At 43.3% G+C, this 17,018-nt stretch overlaps 1 protein-coding gene across 3 annotated transcripts in view; it reads right to left on the bottom strand.

The window, feature by feature from the left end:
- Positions 1-17,018, bottom strand: part of LOC8040758 (pyrokinin-1 receptor) — a 132,510-nt gene that overhangs the window by 57,814 nt on the left and 57,678 nt on the right. For all 3 annotated transcript variants that reach the window (XM_029983563.4, XM_042289448.1, XM_002401136.5), the window contains exon 2: positions 5,409-6,394. In XM_029983563.4, the coding sequence (XP_029839423.1) occupies positions 5,409-6,330 (922 nt within the window). In that variant the 5' untranslated portion in view covers positions 6,331-6,394. The remainder of the gene's footprint in view (positions 1-5,408; positions 6,395-17,018) is intronic.

Here is a 17,018-nt window from a genome sequence, read left to right on the forward strand (position 1 = left end):
ATTGTGCGAAAAACAAAGTTGTTTCTTAAGTTATTAGCCTCTTTTCATCTTGTATGCGGTTCAAACGTATATGAACGAGCGTTTGATAAACCTACCTGATTGTTTTAGCCTTCCCTAGAGAGTTCTGATGGCAAATATACTTGCTGGAAGCTTCAAGGGATGTGATGAGCTGGGATCATCTTCTTATCACTCCCTAGGCAATTAGGTTGCGGCATATTCAAATGAGAACGTCATACGTACGAACCACGAAGCCAGAAGCGGAAAAGGGGGGGGGGGGGGGTAATAAGCCACGCCCAGGGCTTTTTAAAAGCTGTAAGTGCCTATAGTCGTCTATATCACTAACAGGAATCTGAAAAACCTGTAGGCACTCGTGACGACTCTGCGTAAGTTGTGCACACCAGTATTTTCGTTTTATATTTCTAACACTTAATTTTTACAAGATGGCCGAGTATATTAAGATTCCCATTCATACTTCTTCGATGTAATGAAGTCGGATCCTGCTCGCGGGAAGTTTAAATAAATACGTCTTGGCCATGGACATGCTTCGTGGGCTCCTCGGCCCCGACATTTGCGCAAGAATCGATAACTCCCCGTCTAAATTATTCCCGCCCCAGTATTTCCTCAACAGCTCATCAGTATTCCTCCTCTATGCCGCCGCTATTGTGAACTCCACAACCCTACGCAGAATCGCGTTCTTGGAACTTCGGGGGAGTTTCATGTTCGGCCAGCCTATGCGAAATCTGGAATTCAATTGAGGGGACTTTAAAGTTCGAACAAATTTCTAAATGGCAGTCAATCTAAATTTAGAAAGTAATAGCGTCTTCGAATCTTCAGAACCGCCGTAAAAGCTTATCGCCCAAGCTAGCCCCGCTTATTAGGGAGCTTAAAATAACGCCGGATTACGTACAGTCAGCCATCTACGAAGCCGGAAAGGGAATCGGAAGCATTAAGAAGCTTAAGCTCACGCTGAAATTGGCGTCCCGAGTAGGACTTACGGTACCTTAAACCGCACTTTTTCTTCTTGCAGAATACCGGAGTCCGCTGTTTTTTTGTTTTGTTTTTTAGTCGTAGGCAGTCTGCTTTTGATAGCGTAAAATTACTTTCTGGAGACAATGAATCATTTTCTTTCTAAGCTGGGAGAAATGTAAAGAATAACGGTTTTCGCTAGTGAGGTCACGATATCAAGGAAGCAATGCGATCACCGCGTGAGCCCTGCCTGAACGGTGGAGTTTTGGAGGGAGTGAAGTTAACTAGAAGGAAGTTATTGTCATCTACAGTCACAAGAGCATAGGCAACGGCGGACGCAGCGTATTCGCCTTCGGAGTTTTTTTTTTTTTGGCTAAGCAGTAATATCTCATTGGCTATGTAGCAATATTAAGATTCTCCCGGCTCATCACGCCCTGTGGTTTTAAAGATGTTAGTGATTATATCTGTAAGTGATAGGTCTTTGACGCTATAGGTGACATGGACCTACAACGGGCTGTGAAATGCCGCATTCTAAAAGAAGTGTATACAATGAACACATCAAAACTTGTATAAATTATATACGTTACATATACGTTATTAATTCTTTTTTATGGTATCCCGCGTCGAAATCCATACGAACGTATCGTAAATGTGAACAAAGGTAAAGAACATAGAAATGCACAGTAATACGTAAAAGACGCATCGTTGATTGTAAATTGTAAGCTTGTACTAGTGGAGCTCCCATCTGTTCTTGGGTTGATCAAACATGGCAATTCATTGCCCACCGAAATTTTAAACCACTGCGAACGCGGAGAGGAGGAAACTATATAACAAGAAAAATCATGATATAATGTGAAGCTTTTTTTCTTCTTTTCTTTCTATCTCGATTGATACGCTTTACTATAGTCCGTTGCAACTCAAGAAGGTAGGGCGAGGGAAAGGAGGGCAGGGGAGGAGAAAGCAGACGAAACGCTGGAAAGAGGAGGAGGGTTACCTTTATACTCTACAGCGTACTGTTTCCTTCTTTCTCTCCAGTCTACCTTCCCTTCGCCCTACATTCTTGAGCAGTAACTTATTAAAAAACAAATGTCAGCTACCTTACATAACAAAAAAATGAAAGCTAAGTTTAGGTGATGGGATAAGTGAATAAATTTCAGTTCAACTTGCATTGTTAACAAAAGCTGAATGGGGATTGTACTGTTAAAACTTAAAGGAGTCATGAAACACTTTTCCAACTTTTTCCTGTTTAGCTTTCCTCCTCAACTCATAAATCGCAAATTATCCCAAACAGCTTAAGAAGACGGAAAGGGGGGAGTCCCCTTTTGCTCGGACTCTCGTTTGTGTACCCGGACACAGCCCATTCAGCTATTCTCCACCTAGAAAATGAGCCCGTCGCTCAAAATTCAGACAAAAGTTGCTTTCCCCGCCCCGTTCACCCCGAACCTGACAATACCGTGGAAGGTACGTGCTCTTTGGGCCAGCCACATTTTAGTCACGTGATCACGCTCTCTCGCGCATACCCACGCGCAGAGAATGAGGTCAGGTGATGAAGGGGATGCGGCTGATTGGTCCTGCCAAGCGCGTAACTTCCACCACAATGTTAGCTTAGGGGTGAAGGGAATAAGTGAGGTCCGGCGTCGTGTGACGTGCGTTTGGGCCCGGTGACGCGCTCCGGGGACCGCGGATGTATCACAGTGAAAAGGCGTAGAGTTAACGAAGGGAAGGAGGTACGAAATAGTCCGCTTTTCTCGAATTTTTGTACTGAAAGTCAGGCTTTTGACTTTCTACCTTTTTTTCTTTTGACCCACTGAAATATGTGCGATTAGTAAAATCCCAGTATATATTGATTCATTCCAGTCAAAAATTCGTTTCATGGTCCCTTTAAACCCGCTGCTAGGGGCACAATCGACTGTCGCCTCCGAAAGAAATTTTGTTCAGCGCGTTGTTTTAACTATACATACTTGCAGCCGGTTGCCCATGCTACTATTCAGCTTCCTTGATGCGTTAAGGTTTCAAACTTGCGAGGTGCGCTTAATGGTTTCAATTTCTCAAAACTTTCACCAAGCGCCGCGCTATCTCTGATAGAACGGCACTCTTGTGTGTAATCCCACAAACTATTGCGTTAAGTATTTGAAACATCGCAGAACCAAAATCCTACTCGCTCTTCTTATCGAAACTAATAAATGAAGTGTTCATAAACAAAATGAGAAAACTTGAAGAACGGTCGGCAGAGTGTCCTGCCATAGAACAAAGCAATCAGAAAAAAACAAAAACAGAGACAGCTAGCTATGTGTACCGTAACACGAAGCTATAGGAAATGAACTAATATCTTCAATAGGTCCGCGTACCTCTATTGACACACACAAGAAAAGGCGCTAGACACAGCACACTACATTTCGGCAGCTGTCATCGACAATGTCCTCCAATGACAAGCGGATTGACAGATGGACTCCCGTTGGCACACAGAGAACCCACGCAGCCGCATTCACATATCTGAGAAGCAGAGTGGTGACAGAACTGTCCAGTGACAGTGAACCAGTGTGTTAGTTTACGACCCATCACTCGTGGCCTTGATAAAGCGTGCACACTATGTTTGCTTTAAGGCTGATATTCCTCGATGAAGTCACGATATTTGGAATGCGCGAAGGAATTCGAAAGAAAGATTGCATTATTACCGGAGAAAGTTCTTGACTTAGGGGACGGTGACATGATTTGGAAACTCTAGAATCTAGACTGGATTTTTTTTTTTCAACGAGGAGAACGGCGGGGTTTTCATACCGAGAAGTGGGAGCATTGCGATGTTTCTTCCGCAGACGTGTGAGTGTTGCTTTAAAAAGATGGTTGCTTAGGGTTACCATGCAGTTACTCATCCTAAAGTTGACTAAGTTACCGTACTACTTGCCTTAATTAAAAGAAAGGAAATGAAAATTTTACTCGCTATGCTAGTTGTAATTTAACATTACGTTTCCGATTATATTTCTAGACCTTTAGTTTTAGAGTTCTAGGCTGTCCTCCAATATGTGCCAAGTAAAATTCAAAGCAGTTTTTCTGCAGGAAAACTTGCAGTGCCAAAAACATTATACAAGGGGAGTGGGTATGAAACAATAAATTATAAATAACACGCTTCATGAGCACAAAACCTCAAAGCACAAAAAATAAGCGCACGGAAATCAGATTGGACACAACAATACACAACGTTTATACAATTATTAAAAAAAAAAAACAATACCACACATCATTTACATGCAGCAACAGCCGAGGGAGTAAATTAACAACGGATTGAATATTTAGAACATAAATACAATATCAGCTGATATGACATTCAGCAAGCCGATCATTCCATTAAGGTTTGGTTATGTGAAAGAACGAAAACAGATCAAAATGCACCCTATATTTTAATGTACTTAATTGAGTACATTAAAATATAGGGCGCATTCCGACCTTTTTTCGTTCTTTCACATCGAAAGCTTATTGGGAGAAATGTATGATCTCAAGTTTATTTTTTACTAATTGAATTAGGACAGATAATGAGCGGCAGAAATTCAACGATGCAGCCCGTGAACGTCACCGAATGTATTCGACCGCGTTCACGGGCTACATCGATGAATTTCTGCCGTTCATTATGTGTCCTAATTCAATTAGTGAAAATAAACTTGAGATCATATATTTGTCCCAATTAGCTTGAATTAAGACCGCAACGTTTTCTTTGGTCACTTCAATGCAATGGGGAGCCGAGTCAATTCATGTATTTTTCAGACGTGAATGCAACAAAAGGCACTGTAGTTTATTTAAATGATCACTCCGGCGCTTCTATTACAATGTCTACAACTGATTTATTACGACATCATCAAGGGAGCTGCTCAATATTTTTACACATATTAAGAAGCGCATATTAGGCTTAGATGAAGCCTATTTCTACTGTGAGTTGTTAGAAAGTACGTAGTTGACCCACCAACTTCAACTATGCTACAGATTGCACTCGCATGTACACTTACTTTTATTTTATTTTTGTAGCCTGCTGTACGAGACACGTGACGAAGCATTTGTTCAGGATATGAGACCTCAGGTTTTGTACCAATTTTATCATTATCCAACTGAGTTTACTACGTCTCGAAATAGTAAGGACCAGTAACCACTGCCGGATTGCACTCAGTTGAACCATCTCGGTCACCCTTAGACTTCTATATGAGCACTTCATATGGTCTCACAATAACATAGAGAGCAGTTAGTTTGTAAATTTTGTGCTGGTATAAAACAACACACGATTCCTTGCACAATACCGTTGATGTACAATGTTCAGTACACTTCCCTTTTTCGACGGGATGGTGAACTCTCCAATATACACGCGTAATACAATTTGTTTGCTCTCTAATACATGTTGTCGGAGCATGCCTCGAGTTTAACAACAACAGAACAAGGAAGTTTATAAAGTGTTGACCTACTCAGCATGTTGATGACTGCCTTCCTGGAAGACGAAGTCCCGCTGCCGCTCTTAGTGGACTTGCGCAGCTGACACCCCCTCTGGAACTTGTGCACGGGCTGTACCATCTCCTTCTCAGCCGCTGTGGCACTTTTTCCGTTGTGCACGACGGGACACCGATGATCGACGTCCTGTCGCGAGAGGGCGTTGGACCTCTTCAGCTGAAGCGCGATGCACACGTAGAGCACCAGAATGACGCTCATGGGCAGCAGGAAGAAAGCGAAGGTGGACAGTTCGAAGGCGTGCTCCAGAGGTTCCTTGACCGTACACTCGGCCGACTCCGGCAGCACCGTCGTACCGTCAACACTTTGGTGCACGATGCCGAACTGCACCGCCAACGGAATGGCGCACAGCGCGCTCAGCACCCAGATGACCACCACAAACTTGACGGCTCTGGACAGCTTGGACATAGTGTGCGCCCTGAGAGGGTGGCAGATGGCCACGTAGCGCTCGATGGTGAACGCGGTGATGGTGAGGATGGACGCGTTTGTGGACGTCTCCGAGGTCAGGCCACGGAGAATGCAGAAGGCCTCGCCGAAGACGTACGGATGACGCTCCCAGAGCTGGTACAACTCCTGGGGCAGACCGAGCACCAGCAGCAGGAGATCGGACACGGCGAGGCTGAAGAGGTAGTAGTTGGTCGCGGTGTGCATGTACCGGTTGCGCGCGATGACGATGCAGGTGCAGACGTTGCCGATGACCCCCGATACCAGGAGGATGGAGTAGATGAAGGTCATGGGAATGACGGTGGTAAGGGGGTCTCGCTTGGGTCCGAGGTTGAGGAGCAGGGTTTCGGCGGCGGAGGCGTTCACAGGGGGATCGATCATCAGCCCTTCGGTCGCCATCCGTATATCCAGATAGCTGGATGGGGCAGAGGGGCTCATGCCCCGGATTCGTGCTCACGGGCTCGCAAGGGCGTTGAAGCTGGTCCTGGGTGTATCATGCTCCCTGAAGAAAAATAAAAACAAAAAAACAGGTTGGAATTAAGGTCAAGGCGTATCTCACACTCACGCGAAAGTGCGTAACACTACATTCAGCGTGTAAAAAGAATTATATACATGCCAGTATTGTTCACTTCACATATAGGCTCTTATGAATAAGGTATCGACTAAAGCACCGTACAACTATGCGCAGTGTCTCTCACTTCAGACACGTGTGATAAAGCTTTGTAGTTTTGTAATCATCGTTTTTTTTTGTCACAAATTTCACTATGGTAAAAATCAACTTAAAGGGAAGCTGAAACACTTCTAGAAAAAAACGAGTTAGAGGTGATTGCTGGCGTATTTTTATCCCCTTATTCTGAATATTACATTCGCTTTCCCCGAAGATGCAACTAAAAGCGAGAAAACGCAAAAACCCTCCAACCATTCGTGACGTCATACTAGGATCTTTGGGCCGCCAAGCGCGTGTCGCTCGTGTGGGCAGCGCGTGCAATTGCAAGCTTGCCAGGGATATTGTTTTTGCACTGACGGCAGTCGTGACGTCTCTTTCTAACCTTTTTGAAAATAACAAGAGTGGGCGTGCATAGCTTTGACAGGCGCTGAAGACGCGCGAGAGCAGAGATTCCGAAAACTCCTAGTGTGACGTCACGCCCCGGGAAGGGGGGGCTTCGGCGGTACTTTAAAAATTAATTTCTGAAGCCTCCGTGCACCAAATTGAAAAATAATTTCGCTATTCCTGATCGTGGAGGTTGAATGAAGGCCATTAAAGTCTTTTTTCTCAAATACGAAACCGCTTCAGTTTCCCTTTAAAGAACATGGGGTGTGACGAATGCCGAGCATCGTATTAGCGCTTCTAAGCAAATCATTTTGCGGCCTTCGTCAATAAGAACGCCGATAAGCTAATTATGAAGCAAGAAGCGTGAACATAATAAACTATGCCCTGCCTTTCTTAAGTTATGCGTGATTATAGGATATTTGTGAACCAAAATAAATTGTGCCCTACATATGTATTTCCATACATTAACACCCGTCTTAGTCATTCTCCTTCACGTATTCACCTAATATACTTTAAAACTTTTCCCGGAACATGGATAATTTCTTAACGCTGCGACATCGACGTAATGCATTAACTATGCAGCAAACTTGTACTATCGCGGACAATCTGAGTTGAAACAGCGCTCCGGCCTGTGCACGGTACTACCTGCGCCGCCTGTCGCATCGCTCCCTAAACACGGCGCACCCTGAGGCCGAGATAAATTCTCACTTGCGCTCACTGCGCCGCTGCGCTCTTCCGACCGTCTGCTAGCGAAAATATTGGCCGACGGAACCATCATCACCATTCCTGTGCCGTGTAGCCTAATGGTCACGTTTTCAGCTAATATGCATTTCAGTGCATTTCAAGAAAGCGCCAAGGTGGAAAATGCGTTGTCACGCTCGTATCTCCTCGAGGAGAGCTGCCTGACGAAGCTGCCTTGGCCCCCAAAAGGAGCCGATCTTAATATCATCGAAATCATTTGGACGCGTATTAAGGTAGCTATGTCACGGCGTCCCCCTCCACCACGCCACTGCTTACAAATTGTGGAAAGCAATGAGGTGAATGGGAGTGGCTTCGGGGCTGAGCCAGACCTCGTGGACGCGCTTTATGATTTCTTGCCAGACAGGATGGAAGCCATGGTTGCGGGTCAGGGGAGAATGACGCGGTATTAAATTATTTTGTAAGTTTTACTGCACCTCAGGACCCACTGAAGCGGACTTCTGCCGGTTGGAACAAAGCTTGATGCTACGGTTGCGACACACTGTTTGACGCCGTTAACCAAGCATACTTTTGTGTAATGTTTCCTCGATCCCGAACTTCCTGTGTAGTGCAGTTGAAATTCCACGCCGACTGTTAATCTTTTTTGTCTGACATTGTCCTCTGCAAATATTCTTTCGATTAAGTTTCAATCTCCTTCTCCTGGCAGATACATGACTGTTTGTTCCACTTTATTAATACTAGGAGTTTGTAAAAAAAAAACAAAAAAAAACTGGTGTTTTGTCAGCAACTTGTTTTGTTTGAAACAAACACGTGGGCCCAGTAATAAAGAAACAATACTTTCTGACCCTTTTCATACCAATCAAGCTTACAAAACCTTCTCAATAACATGTATACGCTTACCGTTTTTTTTTTTTAAATTTTAAACATCTGTGATCAATGAAAAATAAAAAAAAAGTAAATACCTTGGAGCCGGATTAAATCCGGCATACAGATTTTGGCCTATATTTTGCGATGTCCTACTTTGTGCATGCACCTATAATCAAAGAAAAAGAACCAGCAACGTCTTTTGATGTGAGTTTCAAAAACGATAATCGCAGCTGAAATTTAAGACATTTCAATATTTTTTATTCAACAGTCAGCGCTTTTTTGACTGGATTCTGCGCGATAAAGTAAATCAATTCCAAACGAGAGACGACAAGTGTAATATTTTGTTCCACACACATGCCCCCTGTCGCACCCGCCGTCTCGCTTGCAGACGGCCGGAGGAGCGCAGTGGCGCAACGAGCGGAAGTGAGAATTTATCTCGTACTCAGGGTGCGCCATGTGTGCGGAGCAAGGCCACTGGCGGTGCAGGGAGTACCGTGCGGCGGCCGAAGCGCTGTTTCAGCTCATATTGTCCGCGATAGTACCAATTCTCCAAATACTGTATTCAAAGCCGGCAGTTTTTTTTTTTTAAATCAATTAAAAAGGGATAGTTAGAGCTTTAGTGTTTGCTGACTAATACTATTAAAGTATTTCTGCGAATTCTACTTTCTGTGCCCCGATATTTCAAAATAACGAACGACTCATAAAAGCTAAGGATGACTCGACTAATGAGAAGAGACGACGTTGCAAAAAAACTTATTTGGCTCGAGGTCAATGTACTTGGAAGGACGACATGATTGCAAAGACGCGAACTAACAGAACCATCTGAAAGCCAGGGAAAAAACAAAAATGAACTGTATTTTTTTGCTACGTTCGAATTACCGCTTAGAAGTGACATGCAACGAGAAAACACACACACGCACACACACATACACACGCACACACACACAAGCAGCAGTGCTTTTGTACATCGATTCCTAAACGGGAAGCAACAAAAAATATAAACCGCATAGTCATCGACTCGCACAGACCCTAAACACCACCCAGGGGAGTCATCGAAAGGAAGATACACGTTTTGGATTAGAACGAAACCGGGTAGCATTAGCTTCCCTAGGGATACCGATTGCCACAACGCAATGGAAGATCCAGGTATTGTCACAGGGAGGTGTTATTGGTTACAGTGGAATATTTTCAAATTCGAGGGGGGCCGCCTTCTTCACAAATAAGTTTGATGTTTTAGTTGACGGTTTATGTGAGATATAAATGTAGAAGACTGAACCGGGGACGTTGTCTCTATAATAAAGCATGCTCAAAATCAAAACAGATTATTTTTTGTTTGTGACTGCACCTATTGTGAGGTATGTCTAGCGAAAAGTATATGTTGATAAATAAATATTTGATATGTTGTTTATTAAACTGCTAATTTAAGTGAGAAGTCGAGATATAAATTGTGTTGTCAGACTGCATTTTTTTTCCGGGATGTTACTTTTTAAACCTAGGTCTCGGGGGTGTATTGTTGGCTTTCTAAAATGTGATTGAAGACTGAACAGGCTACATATTATCCCCTAGAAATCTCGCGCACTTTCGGTTTAAAATTATACGAACCCTGGGGTGCAAATTAGCCGCTGCCTCCAGATATCGGCGGAATGAAAACGGCCGTTCTCAAATGACCAGGAAATAAATTGGCCAAGTCCCGCGCATGAAACATTTGAAGCCCTCCTTTTCCGCGCAAAATAGCGATTCAATAAGCGTGTATACATTGCCGGATATTACGTAATTTACGCAATTTGTTCCTCTTTTGTATTTCACTGTACTTTGCTTCCATTTTAGCGCACATTATGTCCACATGAATACATTTCGCGTGGTGCCCGTTGTCGATGAGCGGCCAAAAACGTGCTACCGAAACGGAACGCGTGACTCCAAATGACACGCACCACGGTAACCGAGCGTTCATAATGACCGCATCTCCAGAACACAAGGGGAGACGGGGCAGAAAAAAAAAAATCGTGTTTCTGTCAAACGCGAAACAGCTTTATGGGCTCGTACGACGGCATGCGGCGGTAATGCACACTCACTCCACTAACGACGTTGGGACCCACCTGCCCGCGTGGCGCGAACCAACGGGCCTTAATTACACCCTCCAGAGCAACATGTCCCGCGATCGTCCCTGGTGACGGCTTCAACTTTCTGCGAGCCCTCTCCGTTATCTGATTTTCTTTGGCACGCTGAGTGAGAGTTAGAACCCATTGAAAGTCATTAAAGCGCGGAAGAACTAAGCGAATTTATCCGTGCTTTAGGGAAAGGGCGAAAAGTGGGAAGAAGCTCGTTTGGCCGTAGAGTTCGTTTACCTCGCGTCGCGAGATTCAATGGGGGATGGCTTTGTTTTCCGGGCGAACCGACGAACGAGGGTTTTGAGTAAACAAGCTGCTCGAGGAAGCGCGCTGTAAATGAGTCCGCTCGTGGGCGTCCTCGTTGAAATATTAAAGGGGGCTGTACGCGAGCCAGCGATAAGCTTAGCGCAAAGCGACGCGGGAGATATGCCTGTACAACATTTAAAAAAAAAAAAAAGTTAATTTTGGCTGTGGTTGAGTGTTATTCTGGTCGGTGTTGTCACGTCCGTAGGCATTGACTTATCAATTTAATTTAAACTTTTTTTTTTTCATTCTGAGTGTGTTTGAAGGTAGGTTCCGAGGCTTGACTGTGTATGCGTATGTGTGCGTGTGAGATTTTGTTGCTGTTTCGTTTCTGCCGGTTTGTATGTATGCTCATTCGGAAGTTCACAAGCGGGACTTTGTTAATTTTGCGTATCATTTGAAAGATGATGGTAAACCGACAATATATAAAACCGCGTTTATTATCTTCAACCTTGTATGCCTGTATTCGTTTCGTGTCAGTTAACAAGCTACATTTTCCTTCTCCCTCTTTCCCTTGTAATCCCTGAACGTAAACGTAATGTCTGTCATTACGAAAAAAAAAAAAGTTTTTTTTTCGGCAAAGCAGTAGCTCTAGGGGTCGAATCACTGAGCAAGCTCCGATTTATCATCTATCACGAACAAAGATTTTGATAGGATAGAATGCATGTTAGTGCACGCTCAACAGGCATTCTATTTGAGCAGAATAGTTGTTCCTGGAAAACAATAAATAGAAACTAGTTTTGATTGTGCGCTGAAAACAACGATCTCAAATATGGCGTCCAGTGAATACCCCCTAGACGAAAAACGCGATATACGTTTTAAAAAATTAACAAAAATGAAACACTTTTTTGTTTTTATTATTTTTTGACGACTGCACGAACAGGAACAGAAGAGGTCACGTTTAAATGAGCTAATGTTTTGTAGGCGTAAAAAAAAAGTCAACTTGCCTGCCAAACATAAAATAAAAAGAGATGAAACAATAAAGAACAACGCGAATCGAGAGAGTTTATAAACATTACGCATGTGAACTCTTTGTATTCCCAGCCGCACGGTGGAAACGTTGACGTAGCTTACCAGAGATCAACGAACCGTATTCACAAAATTTGAATCGGTATCTTGGGCGTCGAATATCTCGGGCGACTGTCGCGGGAATCAATTGCTCACTCTATGGATTTCGGCGTTGTTTTTTGTTTGTACACATTGTTTGTACATTACAGAAGCAGAAGAATTCCGTTTTGTGTTTATTGTCCGGGAAAATAACAATAAAGCAGCAAGACTAAACACAAACAACGGTCGGTGACAAGCGTTGAAAGCAATATTCGCGACAGGTTCGATAACGGGACCAGATGGCGCTGTTATTGAAGATAGGGGTGCCAGTGTAACCATTGCTGACGTCCGTCCACTCTTTCTGTCAAGTAAAAAAAAAAAACGAAAAGAAAAAAAAAAAAAGAGCAGACGCCCATGTTTCAAAGACATCTTAGTTCGAAATGTATCACTGCGGTTTTCATAAATATTACCTGAGAACAGATGTGTCCCAGTTTTGTGGTGGACGGTTTCTGCTGACGAATTATGCTTGTGATAATTTTTTCTAGCGTCCCACAACGTGAATGTACAAAACGAGGCGTCTCGCTAGTGCTAACACAATTACAAACTTTGCCTCAAAAGTCGACGACAAACTTTTGGCACGACGCAGCGAAAGATTGCCGATAGTTTATATGGTCTTGTGTGTAGTTTTATAAATATCACGGGCTCAAAGTTTGGTTTCGGGTGTTGACGGCAAAACCGAAACTGTCCGCTAGAGGGGGATGGCAACACTGATCATCGGCTGTACGCCACTAAATCCAAATCTAAATCCAAATCCCCGATATGCCGTCACCTTGGCACTGCAGTACTCGGTACAACGTGCGAATTCAACGGCAGCATCACTGCGACGTGACGTCACGGGGGGGGCTGCGGTACAGGTCACCCAGTGTCACTTGACTAAAAGCTAACCAGCTCGCCACCGGTAAGAAACTAGCTGCTGGCATCTTTAAAATCGATTCTAGTTGAGTACGCGGCTTAAATTTTTTGTATTATTTCGGCTGTGATCACGTTTCGTGCCACTAAAGCGATGCCTGTTATTTATTTTGGCTTTGTTTGAGACCGGAGTTGTGCTTTAAGTCGTCAGTGACCGTAGCCCTAAGAAACCATAGCTTAGCAGTCAGAAAACAATGTGCGGATTTTGGGAACCGTGCCATAGTTCCAACAGAAAGAATAGGAATAAGGAAACAACTGAGATTTTCTTGCATGTATCTTGAAGAACTCAAACAATGTTTCTAGAGGTCTATAGAACACAAGAAAAGAACGTAAGCGCATAAATATATACAACTCTTGGAACCGACATGAATTTATGAAAGTAGGCGCACCGGTGACAGTTTAGAACAAACGAAAAATATACATGATGCATTTTGATGGATGATTTTGAAGTTAAAGAAAAGCATTGTGAGAACCTTGCGCAGTTGAGGGACAAACCACTTTCGTGAATTAAGTATACAGTTCGCAACAAAAACAAAAAAGAAGAAGGAAATGGGTACGTTAGAAGACATAATTTTGGGGAACCGTAAGCGGTTTCGTTCAACCTTAAATAAACATAAAAACCTGCCTAGGACAACTCCAGATGCTTGGAGTTCGCGGCACGTCCTTCTGTGTTCGAGATGAAAAGAAAAACGCGTTGCATGATGAATGATGGGACTTGTCCTTGAATACAAGAGCATAAAAATAAAAATCATCTCTTCATTCATGTTTAAAACGAAAATAAAACACGTCTAGGTTCGGATGCATGCGACTTGTAAACATCACAAAGATGTGTCATATTCCGCGTCAGCATTAATATAAATGCCACTCCATGCTTTTTTTCTGATGGAGTTATTCAAGGTTAGCTTAAACTTTTACGTCCCAACTTTAACGAGTCTGTCCTATTTGCATAAAGAATTTTCTACATGTCTACACCAAAGCATTTAACGTGGTATACTTGTAACAATCATTTGTCTTGGATACAATTTATACAATAAGAGCTCGTTGTGCAGAAAATGAAGTGTGGAAGAGGTTTATATTAATTTAGCTAGCTAACGTTCCAGTAAAATGTCACGCGCTGTGAACGGAAACGTCTCGGACTTCATGAAGTTGAATTAAAAAACACTCAGTGGTGAAAAAAAAAAGTGGTCAGTTAGGAGAACTAAATTAACAGATCACCTTCAACGACTTCCAAAATGGCAACTGTTGATCACAAAATCGATGGGCCGTGGAAGTTTGCTCCACTCAAAGCATTTGAATAGCGTGAATGAGTCAGCTTTAACTGGGGCAAATCATGAGATGCTATAAAAATGTCTACATGGTATTACTGCTAGCATGGAGGATAACATTTCTGAGAAGCATTGAACCCCGAGGAAATGTGCAATGGAGGGGAGAATCCTTTAGTACGCGTTAAAATTCTAAACAAACTAAAATAGTCATGAAAATAACCGCTTCCTAAACAGTTTTTGCCATAACCCTCAAACACGTTGCAATCGCATCATAAAATGTTTTCTTTACTCAAAATGTAGAGAGTAGAGTACTTCGATTTATTTTAACTAATAAAGCCGTAAAAAAATTGAGTCTCGGTTCTTCACGGGCGGACATGTTTGATTACAACAGGAAAGAGACGAGAGGGGAGACAGAATACAATTGATGCTCAGCCTAAGTTCTGGTTGCGCAAATCTGGATCAACCCCTATACCATCGCTCGGTCCTTTTTATGTACCTGTCAGGGCATTGAAGCAGCGGTTCTCTGGTTTAATGTAGTTGCAAAAGAGACTCCTTTAAGTATTTCTATTTCTCAAGAACGGTCCGCTAAGGGAATATACTGTAGTCACTGAAAATTGAAGAAACTGAAGTTGTTGCGAATTAGAAGCAGTTTACCATCGCTCAGCATCCAATGGAAATGACGGATTAGCCGTTAAAATCGCCGAAGAACAAATCACAAAGCAAGAAGCAAGAAGATTGAACACTATATAACTAGGATTCCGTGTTTTTGGAGTTTATTTCTCGTGAATTTCAAAGGGTGTTTTTCGGACTTTATTTTTTTTTTTTTTTGCCGAAAATTTGGAGTTTTTTGGAGTTTATAAAACAACGTGTCCTCCAAAAAATGTACAGTGTTTTTGTTTGTTTTTTCATCGCAAAAGTTAACAATGCTTCACTGAACGCTCATTCTCCGCCCAAATATAGCGACGGAAATCTGAACCCGATGCCAAAGCTTCAGCCCATACCGTTCTATTATTCAAAAGTTAAAGTGGTTTTCTGAAACTTTCATTGGGAAAATGGGGCTCATTGTCGCCCGTTTTCGATTACTGATGCCATGCAGCTCCATGTATTCAAGAGCTGCATCGTTGGCAATTTTTCAATTGAAAATTTCAGGAAATCACGTACAACTTTTGAATATGATGACAGTTTGTGCTGAAACCTTGGAATCAGGTTTCGGCCTCAATCGCTACATTTTAGCAAGAGAATAGCTGAGTTTGAGACCTGTCTGTTTTTTCTGTTACTTCTGCTCTTAAAAAAAAAAACCCAGTCTCAGGGTAAACGACGAAATGGAAGAAAACCCTGTATTTGTTTCGACGCTGTAGATTTTCAATTTTCTAAAATTCGGAATTCAATTTTTTGTGTGTGCCCAATGTTTTAAAATAGCGTAGAAAAACAAGCATTATCCGGGCACAAACCTGCCCCAACTTCATAAGAGCCCACCCGTGTCGAATGATATTACTTCAACTTGATTGGGCATCGCGCCCTTGCCAATGATAATAATAACTGTCACGCAATGAAACTTGCAAACGCGTGTTGCTATTATAAACATCGGTACTTGGAAATCACTGAAACCCTCAACGTAGTCTCTGCAAAACTCAGTGTCTTTCCATCCGATTCCACTGCTCTGCCCTGCCTGCTGATGCACGAGGTGGAGTGGTACGATAAAAACCTTTAGCTTACCCCCCCCCCCCCCCCCCCTTCCCCACAACTTTCCTCCTATGACCACTGCTTCCACTGTTACGCATAAAAGAACATAATCCTGCCTTTCTCTAAGACTTTCAAACTCGAAACTAGAATGGTGACTTTTGTCGGGACCAAAAAGTTGTCCCGAACAAAACTCGACGAGAGAAACGGTGAACACCATTTCGTCAATAGTTCGAGATTTTAAAGGAAACTGGATTTTCCACTTTCTCCTCAGGACCACTTGACCCACTGCTCTGACCAAGCTCATCTGTAAACTACCGTGCTTGTTTTTTTTTATTTTTTTGTTTTTTTCGCCATCGTGGCATCGAAATGTTGAGCTCTTTACTTTGTCAATAAATCCGAACTGATTAAAAATATTTCGGTGAGTGTTTTACGAACTTTGTCGGATTAATCTGGAAAGTACGGTACCCTAAATATAAAACCCAAGATCAAGCGTTACTTAAGGTCTCCATGACTAGGAAGAAGTATAGTCAGCTGCTGCAGCTAATCATATTCTGCTAATCGCTTTAATGGCTCTAGTCACTGACAAATTTAAAACCAAAGGACGTGTCTCTCCAACGCCTGACCTCCAGCACGCGCGCTCCAGGACTTCCACTGGGATTTGGCGGCGAGCGCGCGATCTCGATACGCAGGAGCATAGCCTCCTCCTCTAGACTGACAGAGCCTGGCAGATTGCCACGAGAAGTGGCCGCCGAAACGGAAAAGGTGGAGCGGCAGACAACGGATGAAGGAGAGCCACGTCATTGGCGCCCCGTTGCGGCGAGGTGTCGAAACACACTTCTCCCGAGCGAACAAATGTGTTTCGGGTTCTCGCCGCTGCAAAAGCTGTGCGCTGTTGTCCAGGTTCCCCGAGAAATGGCTCTTTGATGCCCTGTGCTAACAGAACCTCGCGCTCCAAATCTGTGACCGGGTACTGTATGGCTCCGTCGTCCAACTGTCAGGTTTTGTGAGTGTAGAGGAGGCTATGGCGGGAGACGCCGAAACATCGCCGAAAAAGTAAACAAAGCTCGCTCTGCTGACGTCTTCCTCGGCGTTCTCACCATGTCAGTCGTTGAGTTAAATGCCGTTGTTTTTGTT

The sequence above is a fragment of the Ixodes scapularis genome, unplaced genomic scaffold (assembly GCF_016920785.2).
Source record: "Ixodes scapularis isolate PalLabHiFi unplaced genomic scaffold, ASM1692078v2 PGA_scaffold12__126_contigs__length_90152505, whole genome shotgun sequence".
NCBI classification, from domain to species: Eukaryota; Metazoa; Arthropoda; class Arachnida; order Ixodida; family Ixodidae; genus Ixodes; species Ixodes scapularis.